At 40.0% G+C, this 20,697-nt stretch overlaps 1 protein-coding gene across 9 annotated transcripts in view; it reads left to right on the top strand.

The window, feature by feature from the left end:
- The window catches only part of PPFIBP1 (PPFIB scaffold protein 1), a 178,674-nt gene that overhangs the window by 118,030 nt on the left and 39,947 nt on the right, over positions 1-20,697 (top strand). For 7 of the 9 annotated variants that reach the window (XM_040488566.1, XM_040488571.1, XM_040488569.1 and 4 more), the window contains 6 exons: positions 250-455; positions 12,245-12,331; positions 13,758-13,871; positions 14,800-14,931; positions 19,614-19,706; positions 20,031-20,123. In XM_040488566.1, coding sequence (XP_040344500.1) covers positions 250-455; positions 12,245-12,331; positions 13,758-13,871; positions 14,800-14,931; positions 19,614-19,706; positions 20,031-20,123 — 725 coding nt within the window. The remainder of the gene's footprint in view (positions 1-249; positions 456-12,244; positions 12,332-13,757; positions 13,872-14,799; positions 14,932-19,613; positions 19,707-20,030; positions 20,124-20,697) is intronic. The other 2 variants (XM_040488573.1, XM_040488572.1) reach the window with 1 other exon arrangement.

Raw genomic sequence — 20,697 nt, 5'->3', positions numbered from 1 at the left:
TCTTACCATACTACACAATTGGCCTCTCTATTAGGTATTTGATGATTGATATTTACCATCAATTATATGGTTTTATTTTTGTACCAAGAATCTATGACTTGGAAAGATTTTCATGACTGAATTATTTTCTTTTTCTTGTTGCTTGTTTTGATTATTCCTCACTGTGACCTGACTTGCTTTGGTCTATTATCTAAATCCTGTTTAGATAAATCCTGTTGCTCTCTGTGATTTTTTTTTTTTTTAACCTAGGTTCTAAGGCCTTGGAATATTCCAATGGAATTTTTGATTGCCAGTCTCCCACCTCCCCGTTCATGGGAAGCCTGCGAGCTCTGCACCTTGTAGAAGACCTGCGTGGGTTGTTAGAGATGATGGACACAGATGAGAAGGAAGGTTTGAGGTGCCAGATCCCAGATTCAACAGCGGAAACACTCGTCGAATGGCTTCAGAGTCAAATGGTAGGTGTCTGCACGTTACAAGTCCCATGCTGTGAGTCTTTTGTTGCTTATTTCAAAATTTAGAACATAAAATAGTGGATTCGAACATGAAAAAAAAAAAGTATAGGGCAGCAGGTTTGCTGTGGTTTTATCCCTTAATGGATCCTAATTCTCTTTAAGGGTAATTTTTTAAAAAGTACTGTTAGTGTACATTTCACGGGTCCCAGGAGTTCACCTCCTGATTTTGCCCATAAATGTGGGCTAGCTTTCAAATTTTGCTTGGATGACGTGCCGTGGCCTAAAACAAAGAGTCCTATAAGGGAAAAAACCTTGCGTGTGATAGATGCTTTCTCAGTAATAATGGGAAGTTCACTGTTAAAGGACCCAGTAGCAGCAGTTCTAAATAGGAAGTAGGGTGCACAGACGCCTCCAAAAGCAGCCGAGCTCTGTAGCAGTATTTGATATGAAGTGCCATCTAGTGGTGTGAGGTGGTCATTTCAGTGCTTGTGCTCGAGTTAAACTGTAGAATTGGACTTTAAATGGTGCTCTTATTCATTTGAACAATGAGGCCTCTTTCTAGGCATCCGTCTCAAAAGCTGGTGGTGTGGCCAACGTCCCTTTCCCTGAACACAATGGTAAATACCATGGTGTTAATATGTGTTGAACAAATAAAACCTAAAGAATACCGCTAAAAATACTCAAAGGAGAAGACAAGAAATGTGTTCATTTTGTAGGTTATACACTTAAAAATGGTAAAAATGATGCATTTTATGTGCGTATTGTACTACAACCAAAAATAAAAACATTAATAGGGTGATAAAATTGGGGGTTGGATGGTATTTTGGCATTTACAGATGCTGGTGCTGGAGACCACAGATCTGAATTTTTATTTTGGCTCTGACCCTTAGAAGCTTGTATGATTTGAGGAAATTTTTTTTAAGCTGTTTGTGTCAGTTTCCTCATTTGTAAAATGAGGGAATGATAGTTTCTGCCACATAGGGTTGTGAGTCCCTTGAATTAATTTATGAGTGCTTGTCAGTGAACCTGGTGGATGATTAGTCAAAAAAGGTAATACCGCGGAGTGGATTGTAGGGAGTAGAGGGAAAACCACGGGGTCCCTTTGCAAACAGGCCAAGAGAGGGTTGGCTCCAATTACTAGGGGAGTTAGGTTACACATTACTCATACATAATTCACTTTTTTGGGGGGGGGGGCAGGGAGAGGGAGAGAGAGGGAGAGAAAGTGAGTGAGCGAGAGGGGGAGGGGCAGAGAGGAGGCCGAATCTGCAGCAGGCTCTAGGCTCTGAGCTGTCAGCACAGAGCCTGATGTGGGGCTCGAACTCATGAATGGTAAGATCCTGACCTGAGCCAAAGTTGGATGCTTAACCAACTGAGCCACCTAGGCACCCCTGTGGTTCACTTTTTTGACAGAAGCACAGACATCTCTCTGACAGAAGTACAGACTGTGGAGAAGCTTCCACAATATTTTAGAAGCACTTGTTACTGGTTACATAATTAAGATTTCATTTAGGTTTAATGATAGCCAACTTGGGAGTCCACATACTGAAGAGTAATACTAATGTTCTCAGTGCAACTGGGCATTGGCACTTCTAATTATTACTTTGCCTGGGCCAAGGAGACCCCCTGGTTTCCTGTAGGATGCTGGTTATTCCTTCTCTGCTAATTTCTACCACCTATTTAATTGTTTCATATGATCAGAAGCTGGATAAGAAAAAAGAGAAAATAGTAACACTAGTAGTTTGTTACTGATGAAGGGATGTTAAATCCATAAGAATGAATTTGTTTCAAGAAAATAGCTATAGGGGTGCCTGGGTGGTGCAGTCGGTTAAGCGTCCGACTTCAGCCAGGTCACGATCTCGCGGTCTGTGGGTTCGAGCCCCGCGTCAGGCTCTGGGCTGATGGCTTGGAGCCTGGAGCCTGTTTCCCATTCTGTGTCTCCCTCTCTCTCTGCCCCTCCCCCGTTCATGCTCTGTCTCTCTCTGTCCCAAAAATAAATAAAAAAACGTTGGAAAAAAAATTAAAAAAAAAAAAGAAAATAGCTATAGCTGTAGCCTTCTAAACATGAAAAATTTTCTTTTAAGACTCAGAAGTTCCTCTCTGTGGTAAAAAACAAATCTATTGAATATGCCGTGTTTGTTCAATTACTGAGGTAGAATTCTCTGTTTTGATTGTGAAACATTATCACGTTAATACAAATATTGATGGAGAATGACATGCTTTATCAAGCTCCAAGTTTAAGAGGGCAAACAGAAAAAATATGTCGAACTGTTTGAGCCAAGCAATTAGTTTCTGTTTACTTTAGGTCTAACTCAGTGAGTTGCCGAGAGAATTCTTATAGTGCTTTCTCCAGTAGACACAGTTGAGGATCGTGACCTTGATCAGGTCATGCAGTCCCAAAAGTGTCCGGTTATTTGACAGTTTTAATAGGAGGCATTCTCAAAATCAGCAGAAATTACAAAAATGTAGTTTTCAACAAAGCTAGTGAAAATGTGGCTGGCGGAACTCCAAGTCAGGCGTCATGGCCCATGAGATAAGTAAGGAGAAGTGCACTGCTTCTGACCTGAGAAATCACCGCAGTACGTTTCTGTCTTCATCCTACATTTAAAAAAAGGCAGTATTCATTCTGAGTGTACCTTTTAGGAAAATTTGTGTAACCGGTTTCAGAAAAATAGAAACACTCGTGGGGGTACCTGGGTGGCTCAGTCGTTTAAGGCTCTGACTCTTGGTTTCGGCTCAGGTCATGATCTCCTAGTTTCGTGAGTTTCGAGCCCCACGTTGGTCTCTGTGCTGGAGGTGGCGCGGAGCCTGCTTGGGATTGTCTCCCTCTTTCTCTTTCTCTCTCTCTCTCTCTTTCTCTCTCTCTCTCTCTGCCCTTCCCCCACTCACACTGTTTCTGTCTCAAAATGAATTAAAAAAAAAAATAAAAGAAGTAAATAAAAACACACATTATTTAAAGAGTTCAGATGTGGGGCATGTTCTGTCCAGGGCTGCTGGCTATTCTCCCCAGGTTCCTGATGCTCAGCTCCGTGACCCATTGCAACGCTGCCATCCTTGGATCCCCCGCTGCTCTCTGGCCAGCTTGTCTTTTCATGTGTGCCTCTGGGGGATGTTTTTTCAAGCCTTGGTAAACAAGGTACATTCAGATTGTATTCGGTACATGGTCACAATTCTCTGAGTTTTGCAGCATCTCGCTGAGACATCCTAGCTAAAGTTAAAGCTGCTCTTCCGCTCTGGTCCCAGACTTCTGATAAACTCCCATGAAAAGTGTCCACAGGCACAGGAAAGCAAGTGGACCGAGTCAGCAGAATTCTTGAAGGAAGCCAGTGCAGTGTGATAAGTGAGAGATGCACTTTGAATGAAAACCCTGGCCACCGATGTTGGTTAGGATTGAATGGAAAGAGACTTGTCTGTTATTTCATGAAAGTGAGCAAAGAAAGAGGAAGTGGCAAGGAAAATAGGGACAGTATTTTTTTCTTCATCTCGTGTTAGCCCTTCTCAAAGTAGAAGATTCTCTTGCTGTATCTGCATCCGGTCACATAGCTGGCTTTCAGCAAATGTTGAATAAATGAATGAATAATGTTGAATGAATGAATGAATAATTCTTCTACTAGAATAGGAGCTGGGCCTTAGCTTCTAGGCCTTCATCTTCTATTCTTCATCCTTCTGTAACTCAGAGGGCTTTGGCATATTCTTGGGACCGGGATAATGTAGTCTCCACATAAACCCCTCTCCCTACTTTGAGCATAGTGGTGCACATGAAAACAAAGTGAGGAAGGGCCAGTGCCCGTCTTCCCTACTCAAGTGAGGTGTCTAAAAGAATCTTTCGGAAGACACTAAAGAAATCCATCTCACTCACCCTGTGCTGGCCGTGGCTGCACAAATAAGGAGCTGTGCATGCATTAGCTGCATCATGGGCTAGCCAGTGTATCTTGGCACTTGATATTTTGGCAACAGAGATACCCAGATACTTCAAGGGAAGCTCCCTCCAGATGTTTCTAATGAGAACAGCAGATGAAAGCGCTTGGCATCTGCTGTTCTTGCAAGTATTTGAGATGTAGCTCTGTTTTTGGAGTCGTGGATCTTAGAAGCTGGCCTACCGCTGTGGTTCGTCTCACCCCAGAGCGCTCGATTTTGCTCCAGTTGGCTGTCTAGTTAAGAAGATGTTTTGTCTCTGGAAGACAAGTACTGAGAAAATTAAAACGTAGAAGTAAAAGCCGTAGTCTGATTCTTGACCACATCTGCAGTCTTGGAAAGTACAGAGTGTATTCAGGCTTATTCTGAGCTTCTGTCTTTGATGAACTTCCTGACAACACTGAATAAACTGATGTCTTTCCTGGAAGAGGGTCATGATTGGACTTTTTGGGTGTGATGAAGTGTATATGAGATTGATTTCTCCCTTTGGTTTCCTTTTTGAGCAGAGATGAAATTTTGGAATAGAGGGCTTTCCGAAGAGGTTGTCCCTATTGTTGGCATCATATTTCCTTTTTAGAGCCACAACAGAATCTTCAGAGGGAAAAATAGATGGAATGTTTCAAGACTGACCAAGTCAGAGGTACAGTAGATAGTAAAAGGGGCACCAGCCAACCAGACGGGATGCTCCAGTGGCCCCGAATGGCAGTGGTGTTGCCCCGAGATAATTACAGCACAAGGATGAAGCCTCACCACCCTCATTCCATCATACTTGGTGAGAGGAAAGGGAGCAGAGTCCTGCAGCCTGGTGGCATGATTTCTAACGTTGTTGATACCATATTCTTCGATTCTATGGACGGTAGTGTGGGAGATGCCTTCTTGTGCTGTTGAACCCCGGTGAAACGTTGACTGTGATGTTCATGGCTTTCACGTCTTTCTCAGTCTATTCTACGAGAGTGTCTAGTAGAGAGCAGGCAATGAATGTATGCATGCAGCAGTAGAGAATGTCTGCATGTAACTGATTAGGAGGCATGAGGCCATTGTGTGAGATGTTTCCTTTGGTAGCTGGAGATAACATTTAATTAGAAGAGCTTTAGTGGGCTGTGCCTTCCTTTTTCTTTCTTGATCCTGAATTTTTTTTTAAATGTTTATTTTTGAGTGAGAGAGAGAGAGAGAGAGAGAGGGAGGGAGGGGCAGAAAGAGGGAGACAGAGGATCCGAAGTAGGTTCCAGGCTCTGTACTGACAGCAGAGAGCCTGATACGGGGCTTGAACCCATGAACTGTGAGATCATGACCTGAGCTGAAGTCGACGCTCGACTGAATGAGCCACCTAGGTACTCTTTGATACTGAATTTTTAAAAATGTCATCATGAACTAAAAAACTGTATGGCAGTTTTTAAAACTAATTTTCAAAGTAAGTATGTTGACCTCGGTGGATAGTAAGTATATGTTGGAGGGGGGCTGCTGCGTGTGTGTATGTTATAGTACTAATCTATTTCTTAACATTTGTTGTCCTTATAAAGTAGAGCCGATGTTCTTTTCCCCATTTTAATTTAGCTACTCCCCGTTGTGTTTTGGGAATGTTATATTCAAAATGAATTCTGTGCTACAACGTAAGTAACTATAATTGTGGCAAATCACTACTTGCGTGTTGATTTTGGATTTAGACAGGACAACAGAGCTTAGGAAAGAACAAAGCAAAATGAAGTTTGGGGAGAAAAGGGAGACAACTGTAGACTAATGCAAACCAACAGAACTAAGAAAATCAAAGGAAAACACAGTATGATGCTTTCAGAAAAATAATGGGCAAAATGTTCTTGTCTACTTTGAAATAATACCTGTTGGTACTGTGTGATGGGCATATAAAGTTTCATCATGCTAGTCTCTATTTTTATATATATATTGAGAATTTTGTATAATAAAACATTTTTTGAAAGGGAGGCACATGAGACAAGATGCTAACATTTATTATATCTTTATACTTGATTGTGTGTATATTTGATAATTAAAAGGAAATTAGGGGTGCCTGGGTGGCTCAGTCAGTTCAGTGTCTGACTCTTGATTTCAGCTCAGATCATGATCTCATGATCTCAGGTCTGTGAGTTTGAGCCCCACATTGGACTCTGAGCCTACAGCACGGGCCTGCTTGGGATTCTCTCTCTGCCCCTCCCCTGCTTGTGCTCTGTCTCCTTCTCACTCACTCAAAATAAATAAACTTTTTTAAAAAAGGAAATTAATACTAGAAAGAAGAACTTCTATTTAGGTGGTGATGGGTGAGGTATATTGTGACTCTAATGTTATTTGTAGCACCTGCCATGTGAATTCGGGCAATTCATATTCCCAGGTGTGGTTCCTGACTAACTCTAAGATCTCATAATTCCGTAAGAAATAGAACTTTTCAGACATTTTCCCCTCATCATGCCAGGAAAATCTGGCAAACACCATGAGTTCCTTGATTAAAGTATCCTTATTACAGTCCCGCTGGATCCCTTGCCCTTCCCTCCCGAGTGTCCCACACCCACCTCCACATGCACTGCTAGCTGGATATGGTATTGAAAAACCCCCACTTTGATTCCAAGTTTGACTTAAACTTTCTGGTGGACTAAATGTAGTCAGTAAAGAGTTGCATCATGAGTTAAATAGAAAGAGTTATTCTGAAGGCATCTCTGGGATTTTGAGTAAGGTAATTTGGGCTGGTGTTCAATGCTCTGGATGCCCAATTGACTCAACAGGAGTTTATACTAAATATGTTTTTAATTATATGCTACATTTTTTTTTAATTTTTTAAAAATGTTTTATTATATGCTAACTAATTTGGATGTAAATTTTAAGAAATAAAAAAATTTAGGGGCGCCTGGGTGGCGCAGTCGGTTAAGCGTCCGACTTCAGCCAGGTCACGATCTCGCGGTCTGTGAGTTCGAGCCCCGCGTCAGGCTCTGGGCTGATGGCTCAGAGCCTGGAGCCTGTTTCCGATTCTGTGTCTCCCTCTCTCTCTGCCCCTCCCCCGTTCATGCTCTGTCTCTCTCTGTCCCCCAAAAAATAAATAAACGTTAAAAAAAAAAAGAAATAAAAAAATTTAAAGAAATGTTTTATTATTTACTTTTTGAGAGAGAGAGAGAGAGAGTATGAGCAGGGGAGGGGCAGAGAGAGAGGGAGACACAGAACCCGAAGCAGGCTCCAGGCTCTGAGCTGTCCGCACAGAGCCCAATGTGGGGCTCAAACTCATGAACCATGAGATCATGACCTGAGCCAAAGTCAGATGCTTAACTGACTGAGCTACCCAGGTGCCCCATGTGCTCATGATTTTATAAGAATCTTGGGAGAATCAAAAGAAATGTACGACATTTTTGCACTGAGGGACTGTTAGGAAGAATAAGTGACCAGCTGTCATAAAATCACTAATAAACTATCCATGGCAGAATATGATGAAAAGCTAAATTGTGAAGGACAAGACCAGACACAGAAGGGAAGCCTGTGGAGGGGGAGAAGAGAATGTGGCACAATATGAGGGGGTAGGAACTGGATTGGTAGGAACTTTGAAAGATGGATTTGTAGAGGCAAAAAGGAATGGGGAGGTGAGTAGAGTGGTGGACACAAAGCCTTGGGGTAGATGGTGGAGAAGGAGAATGGAAGATAGTTCATTAAGAGGAAGAAATTGAGAATGGTAAGGATAGAGGTGATCATTGTGAGTCTCAGAGAAGCAGGAAATTAAGGTTCCAAAGTATACGTGGAATAATGAGCTTTTTAAAAAAAATTTTTTTTTTAATGTTTATTTTTGAGAGAGAGAGAGAGAGTGAACACGTGCATGAGTGGGGGAGGGGCAGAGAGAGGGAGACACAGAATATGAAGCAGGCTCGAGGCTCTGAGCTCTTACCACAGAACCTGACATGGGGCTCGAACCCACAAACCGTGAGATCATGACCTGAGCCGAAGTCAGATGTTTAACCAACTGAGCCACCTAAGTGCCCCAATGATGAGCTTTTAGAAGGAGTTAAGACTCAATTCCCCCAAGACTGGCAGGGGGAAAGAAAGGAAAGATGTTGGAGGCGGTATATACATTATGCTTTGGAGAACACATTACATAAGGGGGTTCATGCAAGATAGTCTCAATTACTAAAGTCCAGTAAAAAGGCTCTGGGAACACCTCCTAAACATGGTAGGAAGAGACAATACAGACTTGAAGTTGACCATGGAGGACATACCAGGTTGTAGGGAAACATGAATGAAAGACTTGCTGAGATGTAAGAAAGCCGAGTTAAAACCAAGCGTTCATTCATCTTTCATTCATCGGATGTTTACCGAACACCCCTCATTGTTCATTCAGCTCATTTGGTTCGTCCTCATTGTATGGCAGATGCAAAGACAGACATACTCACAAAGAATGCAGTTTGTTGGAAGAGAGGGACGTATGTGTAGCCAAGTATAACCTAGTCCATTCAGCATGATGCCTGCTGTGGTGAGGGTTCATCCGGATGTTGTAACTGGCATGTGAGTGAACAGGTAATTCAAGGAAGACTTGACAGACAAAGCTCTAATTGAACTGGACTTTAAAGAATGAGGAGAGATGAGGAAAGGGTGGGAAATACTGTCCATGCAGAAGGAACAGAATTAGTGTGTGAGAGAGCATGCCATGTTTGGCTTTTGAGTGGTCTGGTAGGCAGAGCATGAGAGTCGGAGGGAAAAAAGAGGTGGTAGGATATTTGCCCAATGCAATTTACCTCTAACATTTATAAGGCAAAGGTAACAAAATTGGCAGAAATATAAATAAATGTGTGAACAAAATAGACCTTTACCTACTTGAATAGATCAACACAGGACTTTAAAATTATGCAACTACTCCATTGGTGGCTCTTAACTTTTGCTTCATTTTGCTATAGTGACTTTTAATGTTTTTTTTTTGATTACTCAAACATTATGAACACTCATAAATATCAGTAGTCTTGAGAAGTGTGAGTGTTCATTGTGAGTCAATTTTTAGTAATTTAATTTTTTTTAAGTTTATTTATTTTGAGAGAGAGGGAGAGGGAGAGAGGGAGGAGTGGGAGAGGGGCAGAGAGGGAAAGAGAATCCCAAGCAGTCTCCGCTGCCAGTGCAGAGCCTGATGCAGGACTCAGTCCCACAAACTGGGGGATCATGACCTGAGCCGAAATTAAGAGTCGCTTAACCAACTGAGCCACCCAGGTGCCCCTAGTATTGTGATTTTAAGATAATTTTGTGATACTGATTTTGGAACTTCTCCTTTCCATATCATATGTAGTAGCTTCACAAAACATTTGTAGGACTTGCTATAGAAACACTTCTAATCTTTCTATAATTTCCTTCAGTCAGAAGGAATAATGACTTTTGCTTTTTGTCCTCATTGAACAGAAACCTTTTTTTTTTTTTTTTGTCCATCTAATGAAATGTATCAGTTTATAAAGATTTGCTTGCGTGGGGCTTTATTTTTTTTTTTTTTAATTTTTTTTCAACGTTTTTTATTTAGTTTTGGGACAGAGAGAGACAGAGCATGAACGGGGGAGGGGCAGAGAGAGAGGGAGACACAGAATCGGAAACAGGCTCCAGGCTCTGAGCCATCAGCCCAGAGCCTGACGCGGGGCTCGAACTCACGGACCGTGAGATCGTGACCTGGCTGAAGTCGGACGCTTAACCGACTGCGCCACCCAGGCGCCCCGCTTGCGTGGGGCTTTAAAAGCAGTTGCCTGCTAGTGTTCATAATCAGAACGAGGAATTTAAAGCTATACAGGGCCAGTCTGAGTACTTCCTTAGATTGAGAACATGTATTATATACATCCTGGCTCTTTTCCAAAAAATGTCCTCAAGAAATTACATAAATTTTGGGGCACCTGAGTGGCTCAGTCACTTAAGCATCTGACTCTTGATTTTGTCTCAGGTCATGATCTTAGGGTTCGTGAGATTGAGCCCTGTGTTGGGCTCCTCACTGACAGTATGGAGCCCACCAAGGATTCTCTCTCTCTACCCCCTCTCTGCCCCTCCCCTGCTCACGTGCATGCACACACGCATGTGCTCTCTCTCTCAAGATAAGTAAACGCTAAAAAAAAAAAGTTACATAAATTTCATTTTCACGGTGGTCCCCAGGGTTGAAAGTCTTCCAGGCTATTCCATCTGACTCTTCATAGTACTTGTAATTTAATTCTGGGTCCTTCAGTTTACAATATGAACAGAATTATGCTGTGGTAATTGTGCAGGTATGTGGTCCAGCAGCTGATATTAAAAATTTTATCCATTCTAAATACACATTGTAGGCTTATTAAATTAGCTTCTGATTCTTTAGTTGCCTCATGGGAAATATATCCAGTGCATCTAAGTTTTTAGAAGCAACATCTTGAAATTTCGTTTTTTATGAAAGCTCCTCTGTGTGTGTGTGTGTGTGTGTGTGTGTGTGTGTGTGCGCGCGCGCGCACGTGTGTGTTCTCCTCAACAGATGGCTTTTGTTATCCCCACAATTTTACTGGAAACTACATTATTTGGGAAGGTAGAATAATAGTACCAATTAATTCTGGAAAATAATGGATGTCACATTAGCCGGGTCCCGGGTGGTTAGGCTGTAGTTTGTATTTTCTCTGATTCTAAATCTGAAGTCATTTGCTTTTTTTATTGAACTCTGGATGGCCCCATCTAACCAATTTGAGCTCCAGTGGCTTTTCTTTCTGTTGTACTTCAATGAGGAATCAAGAAATTCTATTGGGATTACATATTATATGGTTATGAGGTATTTAAATGAGATAACAAGGGACATACCACATATACTGTATTTCAAAATGATGTTTTTATGTTGTCTGTTCTCTGCAAGCCTTCTCATGTGCCTCTTTAATGACTTTCATATATGAGACTGGTGAGAAAAAAAACGTGACTTGCTTCCCCAATCTGTACTTCCTTTGGCATTTATGCCACGCATAAACATCTGAATCTGATAAGAAAAGACATGGGTGCCAGAGGGAGGGGAAGACAGTGAGCACTAATCTAAGCAGAGCCCTGGGCCAAGTGCTCTGGTTGTAGGATGCCCATTTACAGGCTCTGGCAGGAGCTGGGCATCATTGTAGGACCAAGCAATCTCAGAAGAAGTTAATGAAGTCAGGATGGAAATTGGTGAGTTGCTGATGAGGATGGCTAGTCAGTGCTGCCAGGGAAAGTCACGGTGGACTGACTGCAAAGCTTGCAGGGGAAGAAAGAAAGGTTTCAAAGACGGAGGGAAGACTAGCCCTGTGATTTGGACGTGAGTAGCAGGGAAGAAGCTTGTGTGAGCTGTCCCCGCTGCCTCCCATGTAAAGCAGGCATTTACAGTCCTGGATTTGGAATTTGGGGGGAGGAGAGGGGAAGAACAGAAGGGTGTCCCAGGAAATTCCCACTGTCTCCACCCAGAATTAGTGGCACTGAGCATTTGGGGGGAAATAGGGGTTTTGTGCCTGATCACACACATGTGAAGCTTTGCATGATTTGGGTGTGTATCCACCTGCCAGTAAATATTAGTAGCCACCACCCCTCTTAGGTCATGATTTTCTGCTTGATGAGAAGTTGTCTAGTTTGGTGATAACATGCCTAAATGCCTGACATGCCTGTTTTACCTATTTTAAGCTAAATGAACCAAGTTGCAATCTCATATTTTCTGTTAATGACAGCAACAGCTGTGCCCAAGTCCATTCAGGTTCCTTGGATTAAAAACATATGCAATTTTGTTTGCCCACAGCGGTTTAGTTTTAAAGAGAGTTGAGCCTTACACACGTTATTTTTTATGTTATGTTATGTTATGTTATGTTATGTTATGTTATGTTATGTTATGTTATGTTGTTATGTTATGTTTTATGTTATGTTATGTTATGTTATGTTATGTTATGTTATGTTATGTTATGTTATGTATTTTTCAGACAAATGGACACCTGCCTGGGAATGGAGAGGTGTATCAAGAAAGGCTAGCCCGTTTAGAAAATGATAAAGAATCTCTTGTTCTTCAGGCAAGTGATTTTAAAATGTTCTTCTTTCTTCATGATGTATTTACAAAGACCATTTTAAATTGGGATGGTGTATTCAGATGCTTACAGGAGCCAGACTGCTACCAGAAGTAAGTGCATAGGCCATCTGATGAACACAACAGGGAGAGGTGGGTACTGTGGGAGAACAGGGTTTGCCTACCTAGTTTAGAGTGACCTAGAATCCGCCTTGGCTCCTCTGATGGCAGGCACGGTGTCATCTAAACTGATTTTCTGATTTGATCTGTCATCTTATTTGATCTGATTTTTAAATTTTTTTTTAACGTTTATTTATTTTTGAGACAGAGAGAGACAGAGCATGAACAGGGGAGGGGCAGAGAGAGAGAGGGAGACACAGAATCAGAAGCAGGCTCCAGGCTCTGAGCCATCAGCCCAGAGCCTGACGCGGGGCTCGAACTCACGGACCGTGAGATCGTGACCTGAGCTGAAGTCGGACGCTCAACCGACTGAGCCACCCAGGCGCCCCTTGATCTGATTTTTTAAATATACAGCAGATATTATAATTTCATATATACTATATATATTCATACATATGCATATTTCTCATTTGGAATATGTTTAATTTTTCAATTTTAAAAATGATACCATGAGACAAACAAAACATAAAGTGAGTAGTGGAGTCTGGTTTATTAGCCAAATTTGAGTTCTTTTCTTTGTAGTGTTTTAAATGCTTGACAAAAAAAAAAAAAAATATATATATATATATACCCATATATATATACACACATATATATACATACATATGTGTGTGTATATATTTATACATATATATGTATATATTTTTGGTATTGAGCTAAATGATTTGCAGTGTATTTACTAGGCTGGTGATTGTTGGGGAAAGACTCAGATTTTCAATAACCACTGAAGATAAAAGACTAATCCAGTATCTCCTTATGGATCTTTGAGTTACATCCTAGATTGGAACACATATGTAGACAATGTGATCATGAAAGATCTCATGGAATTTGAGTTCTGTGGATCCTTTTCTTTATTCTTCGTGAAGTACCAAACCTGAATAGTCCTTCTCTTTCAGACATTAACTCCATTGTCTATCTTAATTTCTAGTATTATTTCCCTCTTCCACCCCACCCCCCGAAAAAGATGATTTGTTAACATGCCCTCTCACATAAAATGAAATGATTTTAACCTATGAATATAAGGTATCGCACATTCCCAATCACCCCAACCTCCTTAAAAATTGGAGTCCTCAGATCAACAAGCATCTGAAGTAGGAGTGTAAAGGACCGCTGTCTTACAAATTCACAGGTTTTTCCTTTACAATCAAATGGGTAGTGACATCATTCCAGTTTTTTTTCTATTTAGAGAAATAAAGTTTGCAGTGGGACCCACATTCTTCCTAATCCATTGCAGTATTTTGCTCTCAATACAGGTAAGTGTGTTAACAGACCAGGTAGAGGCTCAGGGAGAGAAGATTCGAGATTTGGAGTTTTGTCTTGAAGAGCACAGGGAGAAGCTGAACGCCACAGAAGAAATGCTGCAGCAGGTAATGTACAGAAGCTGGCACCAAGGTGCGATTTTCTTGCTCAGCTATTTGAAATGCTACATTTACGTGTGGTGTTCACTCTGATGCAGCAGTAAATCTCATGACTCACTTAGACCGGCATAGTTTAAGCAAAAACCTAGAGTAGTGGGGTCTTAAAACTTCACGTAATTACAGTCTGGAATAAAATACTGATAGGATTGTAGATAATTTTAATGTTCTTCTTTATGCTTTCATATGGTTTCCTAACGCCCATCCATGAGCATATAGTGCATGATTAGGAAAAAAGGTAAGTACCTTTAACTGAAAAAAAAAAACAAAACAAAACACCCAAAAAACTAACTTGTAATTTATGTACACATACAGACACACACACACACACACACACACACACACACACACACAGTGCTCATATTTGAGAGGACCTATAATATGTGTAGGGTACACTCTGACACCCTGGAAGGAGACTGTTTTTGTTTGAGTCTTATCTCTGCCATTTCCTTAAGGAGAGTTCTTAATCTCTCTGTTCCTCACCCTCCTTATTTGTTGAATGAGGATAATTCATGAGTTACCTTTAGGAGCTTTTATTTCATAAGGTTGTTTTGAGGATCGAACCACTTAAAACATGTCAGAACGGTGCCTGTTGCTTAGCAAACATGTCGTCATCGGTGTTATAATCAGGCTTGGCAGCATTTAAGGCTTATGATATATATGTATGTATGTATCTGTATAATGTATGTCTCCCCAATAAGCCAGTGTGTGTTTAGTTCTGCTCAATGAAAGTTAAAGCAAATAATTTTTTCAAATTTTATCTATTTAGTAATTAATCTTTCCCAACTGGATAGTTAACCACTTCACAGTTGTGAGACACATCCATATGTGACTACTGATAATAAAACAACTTTTGAATGTATCTCTTAAATTCTAATAGGAGCTTCTGAGTAGGACATCCTTAGAGACTCAGAAGTTGGATCTGATGGCTGAAATCTCTAACTTGAAGCTAAAACTGACGGCTGTAGAGAAGGACAGATTGGACTATGAAGACAGGTTCAGAGACACAGAGGTAAGTGATACCCCCTCTCTTTATATACAGATAGGTACGTGTGTGTGTGTGTGTGTGTGTGTGTGTGTGTGTGTGTGTGTGTATCTCATACACATATCTCTAGAGCAAGTGGAAATTCCTTGTAGGTGTGAGGCAAGACAGTTAATTACTATATGCTCTCACTCATCCATGCTTCTTTTTTAGAATTAACTTTAAGTACATTGACTTTTTATCACTAAATGCTAAATGGCAATATTTGTTGTGAGAGTTTTGATATTAAATATTAATCCTTTCACTAGTCTTTAGGAATACTTTTGCCTTCATGATATTTGGAGCTTCTGTCTATTCATCTGTCTGTCCATTCTTCTGTCCATCCATAGCGGTTTTCTTTGTTGTGGAAATAATGGGTTTAAGTGTACCATTTTACTAAAAGCTATTAAGTTTATTCATTTATTATTTCTGAGGGAGGAAGGCAGGGAGGGAGAGAGAGGGAGGGAAAATGAACACAAGTGGGGGATGGGTAGAGAGAGAGGGAGACACAGAATCTGAAGCAGGCTCCAGGCCCTGGGCTGCCAGCACAGAGCCTGATGCGGGCCATGAACTCACGAACCATGAGATCATGACCTGAGCCGAAGTCAAACATTTAACCGACTGAGCCACCCAGGTGCCCTTAAAAGCTATTATTAAGTTACACTGATTGTTTATTATATAATAAGTAAGTCTTTAAATATGTATAGAAAACATGCTTTCATTATATAATCATAAAAAAACAGATTTTTAGAGTTTATTTAGTTTGGCCTTCTACTTTGGGTCTATTCCACACACAAATCATTCCAATTAAATAAAGCTCACTAAACTTTAGTGAAACTTGGGATAGATTCTACGGCTTGAAGTACTCATTTTTGTGGTTAAACCTGCTTTGTTTTTTGTACTATTTTATTAATCTGGGTCTTTTATTTGCTTATTTGTTGTTGGGGAAAGAGCATATCCATTTGAAATTTATTTATTTGACAAAAGGGGGCTCCTGGGTGGCTCAGTGGGTTAAGTGTCTGACTTCAGGTCATGATCTCGCAGTTGCTGAGTTCGAGCCCCGCGTTGCGCTCTGTGCTGACAGCTCAGAGCCTGGAGCCTCCTTTCGATTCTGTGTCTCCCTCTCTCTGCCCCTACCCGCTCAGGCTCTGTCTCTGTCTCTCAAAAGTAAACATTAAAAAAAAAAAAAAAGAAATATGAAGAGCTGCAGGACTTCCTTCTCTCCTAGGGCCATCTCTTTTTTCACAAATTTTTTTTTCCTTGGTTGGAGTATGGAGAGTTGTCATACTGGATTAGAAAGTGGGTACCAAGAAGGAGAGAGGAGAAGAAATCATTTAAGTTCTTTTCCCCCTCTATTTTCATTTCAAACATTTATTTCCAGCCAACTACATACCATCATAATATGAAGTACATTATGTATATTAGCCACTGTATGAAAGCCCTACATAGATTTGATGTCATGAGATTTACTCCATTGCTATTTTCAAAATTAAATTTTCTGTGAAAGGTGGAACTATAATGAAAAGTTTTGACATGTGTGTTACTTCCTCAGCAGCAAAAGGAAATCCCTAAGCTGGTTCATGTTTTAATCTTCTGAAGCTCCTGGTTGGTCACCTATATGAGCATGTTTCTCACTTGATTGAGACTGGGGCTCTTAAAACAGATTTCTCCAAAGTTGTCACTTTTGTGCTTTCTTCGAAAATCTATTTGGAGAGGCACCTGACGTGTGATGACAAAATCACTTGGCTTATGATTGAAAGTGCATGAGGAGCACCTGGATGGCTCAGTCAGTTGAGCGGTTCGACTTTGGCTCAGGTCATGATCTCACGGTTCATGATTTCGAGTCCTGATCGGGCTTTCTGCTGTCAGCCCAGAGCCTGCTTTGGGTCCTCTGTCTCCCTCTCTCTCTGCCCCTCCCCAGTTTGCTCTCTCTCTCTCTCTCTCAAAAAAAAAAAAAAATATTAAAAAAAAAATCTGTTTGGATATTTTCCTCTTTTTCCTTTCTGTCATTCCCTGACCCCAGCTGCTACATAACATGATAGAATCCAGTCAGCAGGTAGACTACGTACAGAGGAGCTAACTCCGGGACAGGGAAAGAAGTTAGAGTGTTTAGGGATCAAGAGTTGGTGTTTTCCATTGTATTCTTAAAATTTAGGGGGATTCTTAACTTTCATGACTGGTTAATTGGATCTGAGATGTTAACTGAACACTAGGACTTAAATAGAAGCGGACATGTCACGATTTTTTTAAGACTCTAGAGCATTATTTACATCTGAGTTTGTCTACTTTTTTTTATTTTTAATAAATTTTTTTTCCTGGCACCTCCCTGCTTCACTCATGCACTTTTTTTAAATTTTTTTAATGTTTTTTTTATTTTTGAGAGAGAGAGAGAGAGAGCATGAGCGCAGAAGGGACAGAGAGAGAGGGAGACACAGAATCCGAAGCAGCTCCAGGCTTTGAGCTGTCAGCACAGAGCCCGATGTGGGGCTCGAACCCATGAACCGTGAGATCATGACCTAAGCTGAAGACAGACCTCCAACAGACTGAGCCATCCGGGAGCCTCTCATGCACTTTCAATCATAAGCAAAGTGATTTTGTCATCACACTTTCAGTAAACTCAATCCCTGATAACTTTCTAATAAATATTCAACACTATTGGCAAAATATATAGCTCATATATACCCAGAGATTATAAGAAGTGTGATAAACTTTGTAACGTATTAATTAAAATAGCCCTCAGATGGGGCGCCTGGGTGGCGCAGTCGGTTAAGCATCCGACTTCAGCCAAGTCACGATCTCGCGGTCTGTGAGTTCGAGCCCTGCGTCGGGCTCTGGGCTGATGGCTCAGAGCCTGGAGCCTGTTTCCAATTCTGTGTCTCCCTCTCTCTCTGCCCCTCGCCTGTTCATGCTCTGTCTCTCTCTGTCCCAAAAATAAATAAACGTTGAAAAAAAAATTTTTTTTAAAAATAAAAAAAAAATAGCCCTCAGAATTAAAGCTGACTTGAATATGTTAATTTTCATAGTATTGTTCCCTTAATAAAAATAAAATGTTTTGGGGTGGTTCAGTTGGTAGAGCATGCTACTCTTGATCTTAGGGTCATGAGTTCACGCCCCACATTGGGGGTGGGGAGGAGCCTCCTTAAAATAAAAACAAATTTCCATGGCTGTCTCATGAATCCAAAATTCTTAAACTTTTAGAATTTTAGATTATTTGGAGATTAATTTCTAAGAAAATATTGGAGTGGGGAAGAAGTGTAGGCACTTCCAAAAGATTAGGGGTAAAAGTCTTGAAACCTTGGAATGTAGAGGACTTGCCTGTCCCAGGAATGGCTGATAGGAGATGCTTAGCATTATTCAACAGTGCCCCCTTCTGGTAAGAGTGCAGATGTCAGAAACTGAGCTTCTGTGGAGCCCAAAGAGTTTCTCTGAAAGGGAAAAAGGGAGATTTTCTTTTTAAAAAGAACCGAAATTCTGATAAGAAATTAGTTGGAAATAATTTGTATTCCAGTTTTTAAAGTTTTATATTAAGGAACTATTTCCAGATTTTCCAGCTTGGGTTGTTACAGTTCATGTTGGAGATTTATATTCATACCAACAGTGTTGCCTCAAAGTATACTTGGGTAGGGTTTTTTTTAAATAGAAAAATGACCTTGATTTATAATTGTTTTCTTCAGTTATTTCTTTTTCTTTGCAAATTGTCACTATTTCTAGAGGTAAAATAAAACAATACCAAATAGGAATTCAAAGCTCTTTAACTATGAGAAAGTGGAAAGATATACATAAAAAAGATGAAGGAAAATCACTAAGAATTCATATTATGCAAGGATGATTAATAAATGGGAGAAACTGACATTTTCCTTAAACATGACTCTTGAATGTGTAGATAAAGAATCACAAGCAAAATGTTATTAAATGATGTCACACAGTTCACAACCTCATTGATAAAAGGAGAAAATAGATATCCTCTTATTGAAATATTGTATTAATAATTGAAATAATAACTAATGAGTAGTTATTGTGTAATAATAAGTAATACTCTCCCCCATTTTACAAGAAACCACGTCCAATTTAAAAGCCTGTGGGTTTTCTGGAAAGTGTATTTCCTTGAGGCATCCCTTTCCCTATGTGTGAATCATTACACATAGAAGTTTAGAATAACCCCTCGTTAAGAAAGTTTTATCTCTTTTAGCATTGTTCTATTCTTTTTTATGGCATTTTGTGTAATTATGTTCTGTCATGTTAATTTGTGGCTCAGGAATAGGGACCTGTAAGATGAGGAACAAAAACATATTAACTGTTGGTGGGGTCTTCATGGCTTATAGTAAAAAAAAAAGAAAAAAAAAAGAAAAAAAAATCATCTCCTTCACAATACTTGAAGTTGGTATTATTTAGCATTCTAATTTCCTTTTCTGGGCTCTAGACAAAAATATGTCACTGTTTCTCAGAACACTTAGACAAATTTTACAAGCAAATTAGTTTTTTTAGAAAGCGGCAGTAGAAGAAGTATCTGTATTATGAAAACTTTTGGATTATTTTCTTTTTCCTATTCCAAATATAACGTTGTATTATGACAACATATTTGTAAATGACGGGGCCCTATCTATCTATCTTGGTATATAGAGTAGCGTGTTGCTGCTTTCCTGATATATTTCATTGCTTCCTTTTTTTCACAGGGGCTAATGCAAGAGATCAATGATTTGAGGTTAAGAGTCAGTGAAATGGACAATGAAAGACTTCAGTATGAAAAAAAGCTGAAATCAACCAAAGTAAGTTTTCTCAATGACAAAAATGTTTAAACACTTGACTCACTACTTACCTGTGATCAATAATATAAATAAGTTTTCAACCTAGTGTATGATAAAGAAGGGTATTTTACAAGTGAATGAACAGTTTTCCCCAAGCTGGAGACCTTCTTGAATTGAAGCACTACTATTCTGAATAAAAATCGGGCTTAACTAATCTAGTAAAACATAACCTGTTATTTCTCTTAATTACCTAACCTCCTTTATAAACTGATACTATTTTCTTGGTTATTTAGGGTTGTCTTTTTCTATCTATAGTTTTCTTTCACACCTCTGTCTCTCTACCAGTCTTTAATGGCCAAACTTTCTAGCATGAAAATCAAGGTGGGTCAGATGCAGTATGAAAAGCAGCGGATGGAGCGAAAATGGGAGTCACTGAAGGTGTAGTAGACTTTGGGTAATGGGGTCCTGGGCCTGTTGCTTTCTGGCTTGTGCTGTTTTGCTGTGATAGTGTTTTTAGTAGCATGTGCATTCATTTCGTGTGTGTCATCTGCCTTTTAAAAATACATCTAAAGCTGATGAAAGGGACAATGAGATCCCTAATACTGTTTTCAGAAACGTATGACGTAATTAGTGTGAAAACAATAAACCGTATTCATTTATAAATTAAATCTCAGCCCTCTTAGCGTGTCTGAGATCCAAGCATGGTAAAATAATTGCAAAAATGCACCTATGAAACAATTCTGTTTTGTAGCAGTAGTAAAGATTGCTTTTTCCTTTGGGGCTTTCTTGAAGGTAAATGTATATAGCAGTTAATTGTATCATGGCAGTGAATTGAAATTACTGCTTAAAAGAAGCTTCTAGCCAGTGCTACTGAAAATTCCTTATACTCGGTCTCCACTCCTATCATAAGTAAAAAGTATGGAGCCAAGTTTCTGGCTTTATTAGAGATCTTCTCATAATACTAAACATAATACACTTAGAGACTGAAAATAAAATGTTTATTGAATATCAA

Source organism: Herpailurus yagouaroundi, unplaced genomic scaffold, assembly GCF_014898765.1.
Source record: "Herpailurus yagouaroundi ecotype Mexico unplaced genomic scaffold, PumYag 166, whole genome shotgun sequence".
Lineage (NCBI taxonomy): Eukaryota > Metazoa > Chordata > Mammalia > Carnivora > Felidae > Herpailurus > Herpailurus yagouaroundi.
This window is presented reverse-complemented; position numbering and strand designations above follow the sequence as displayed.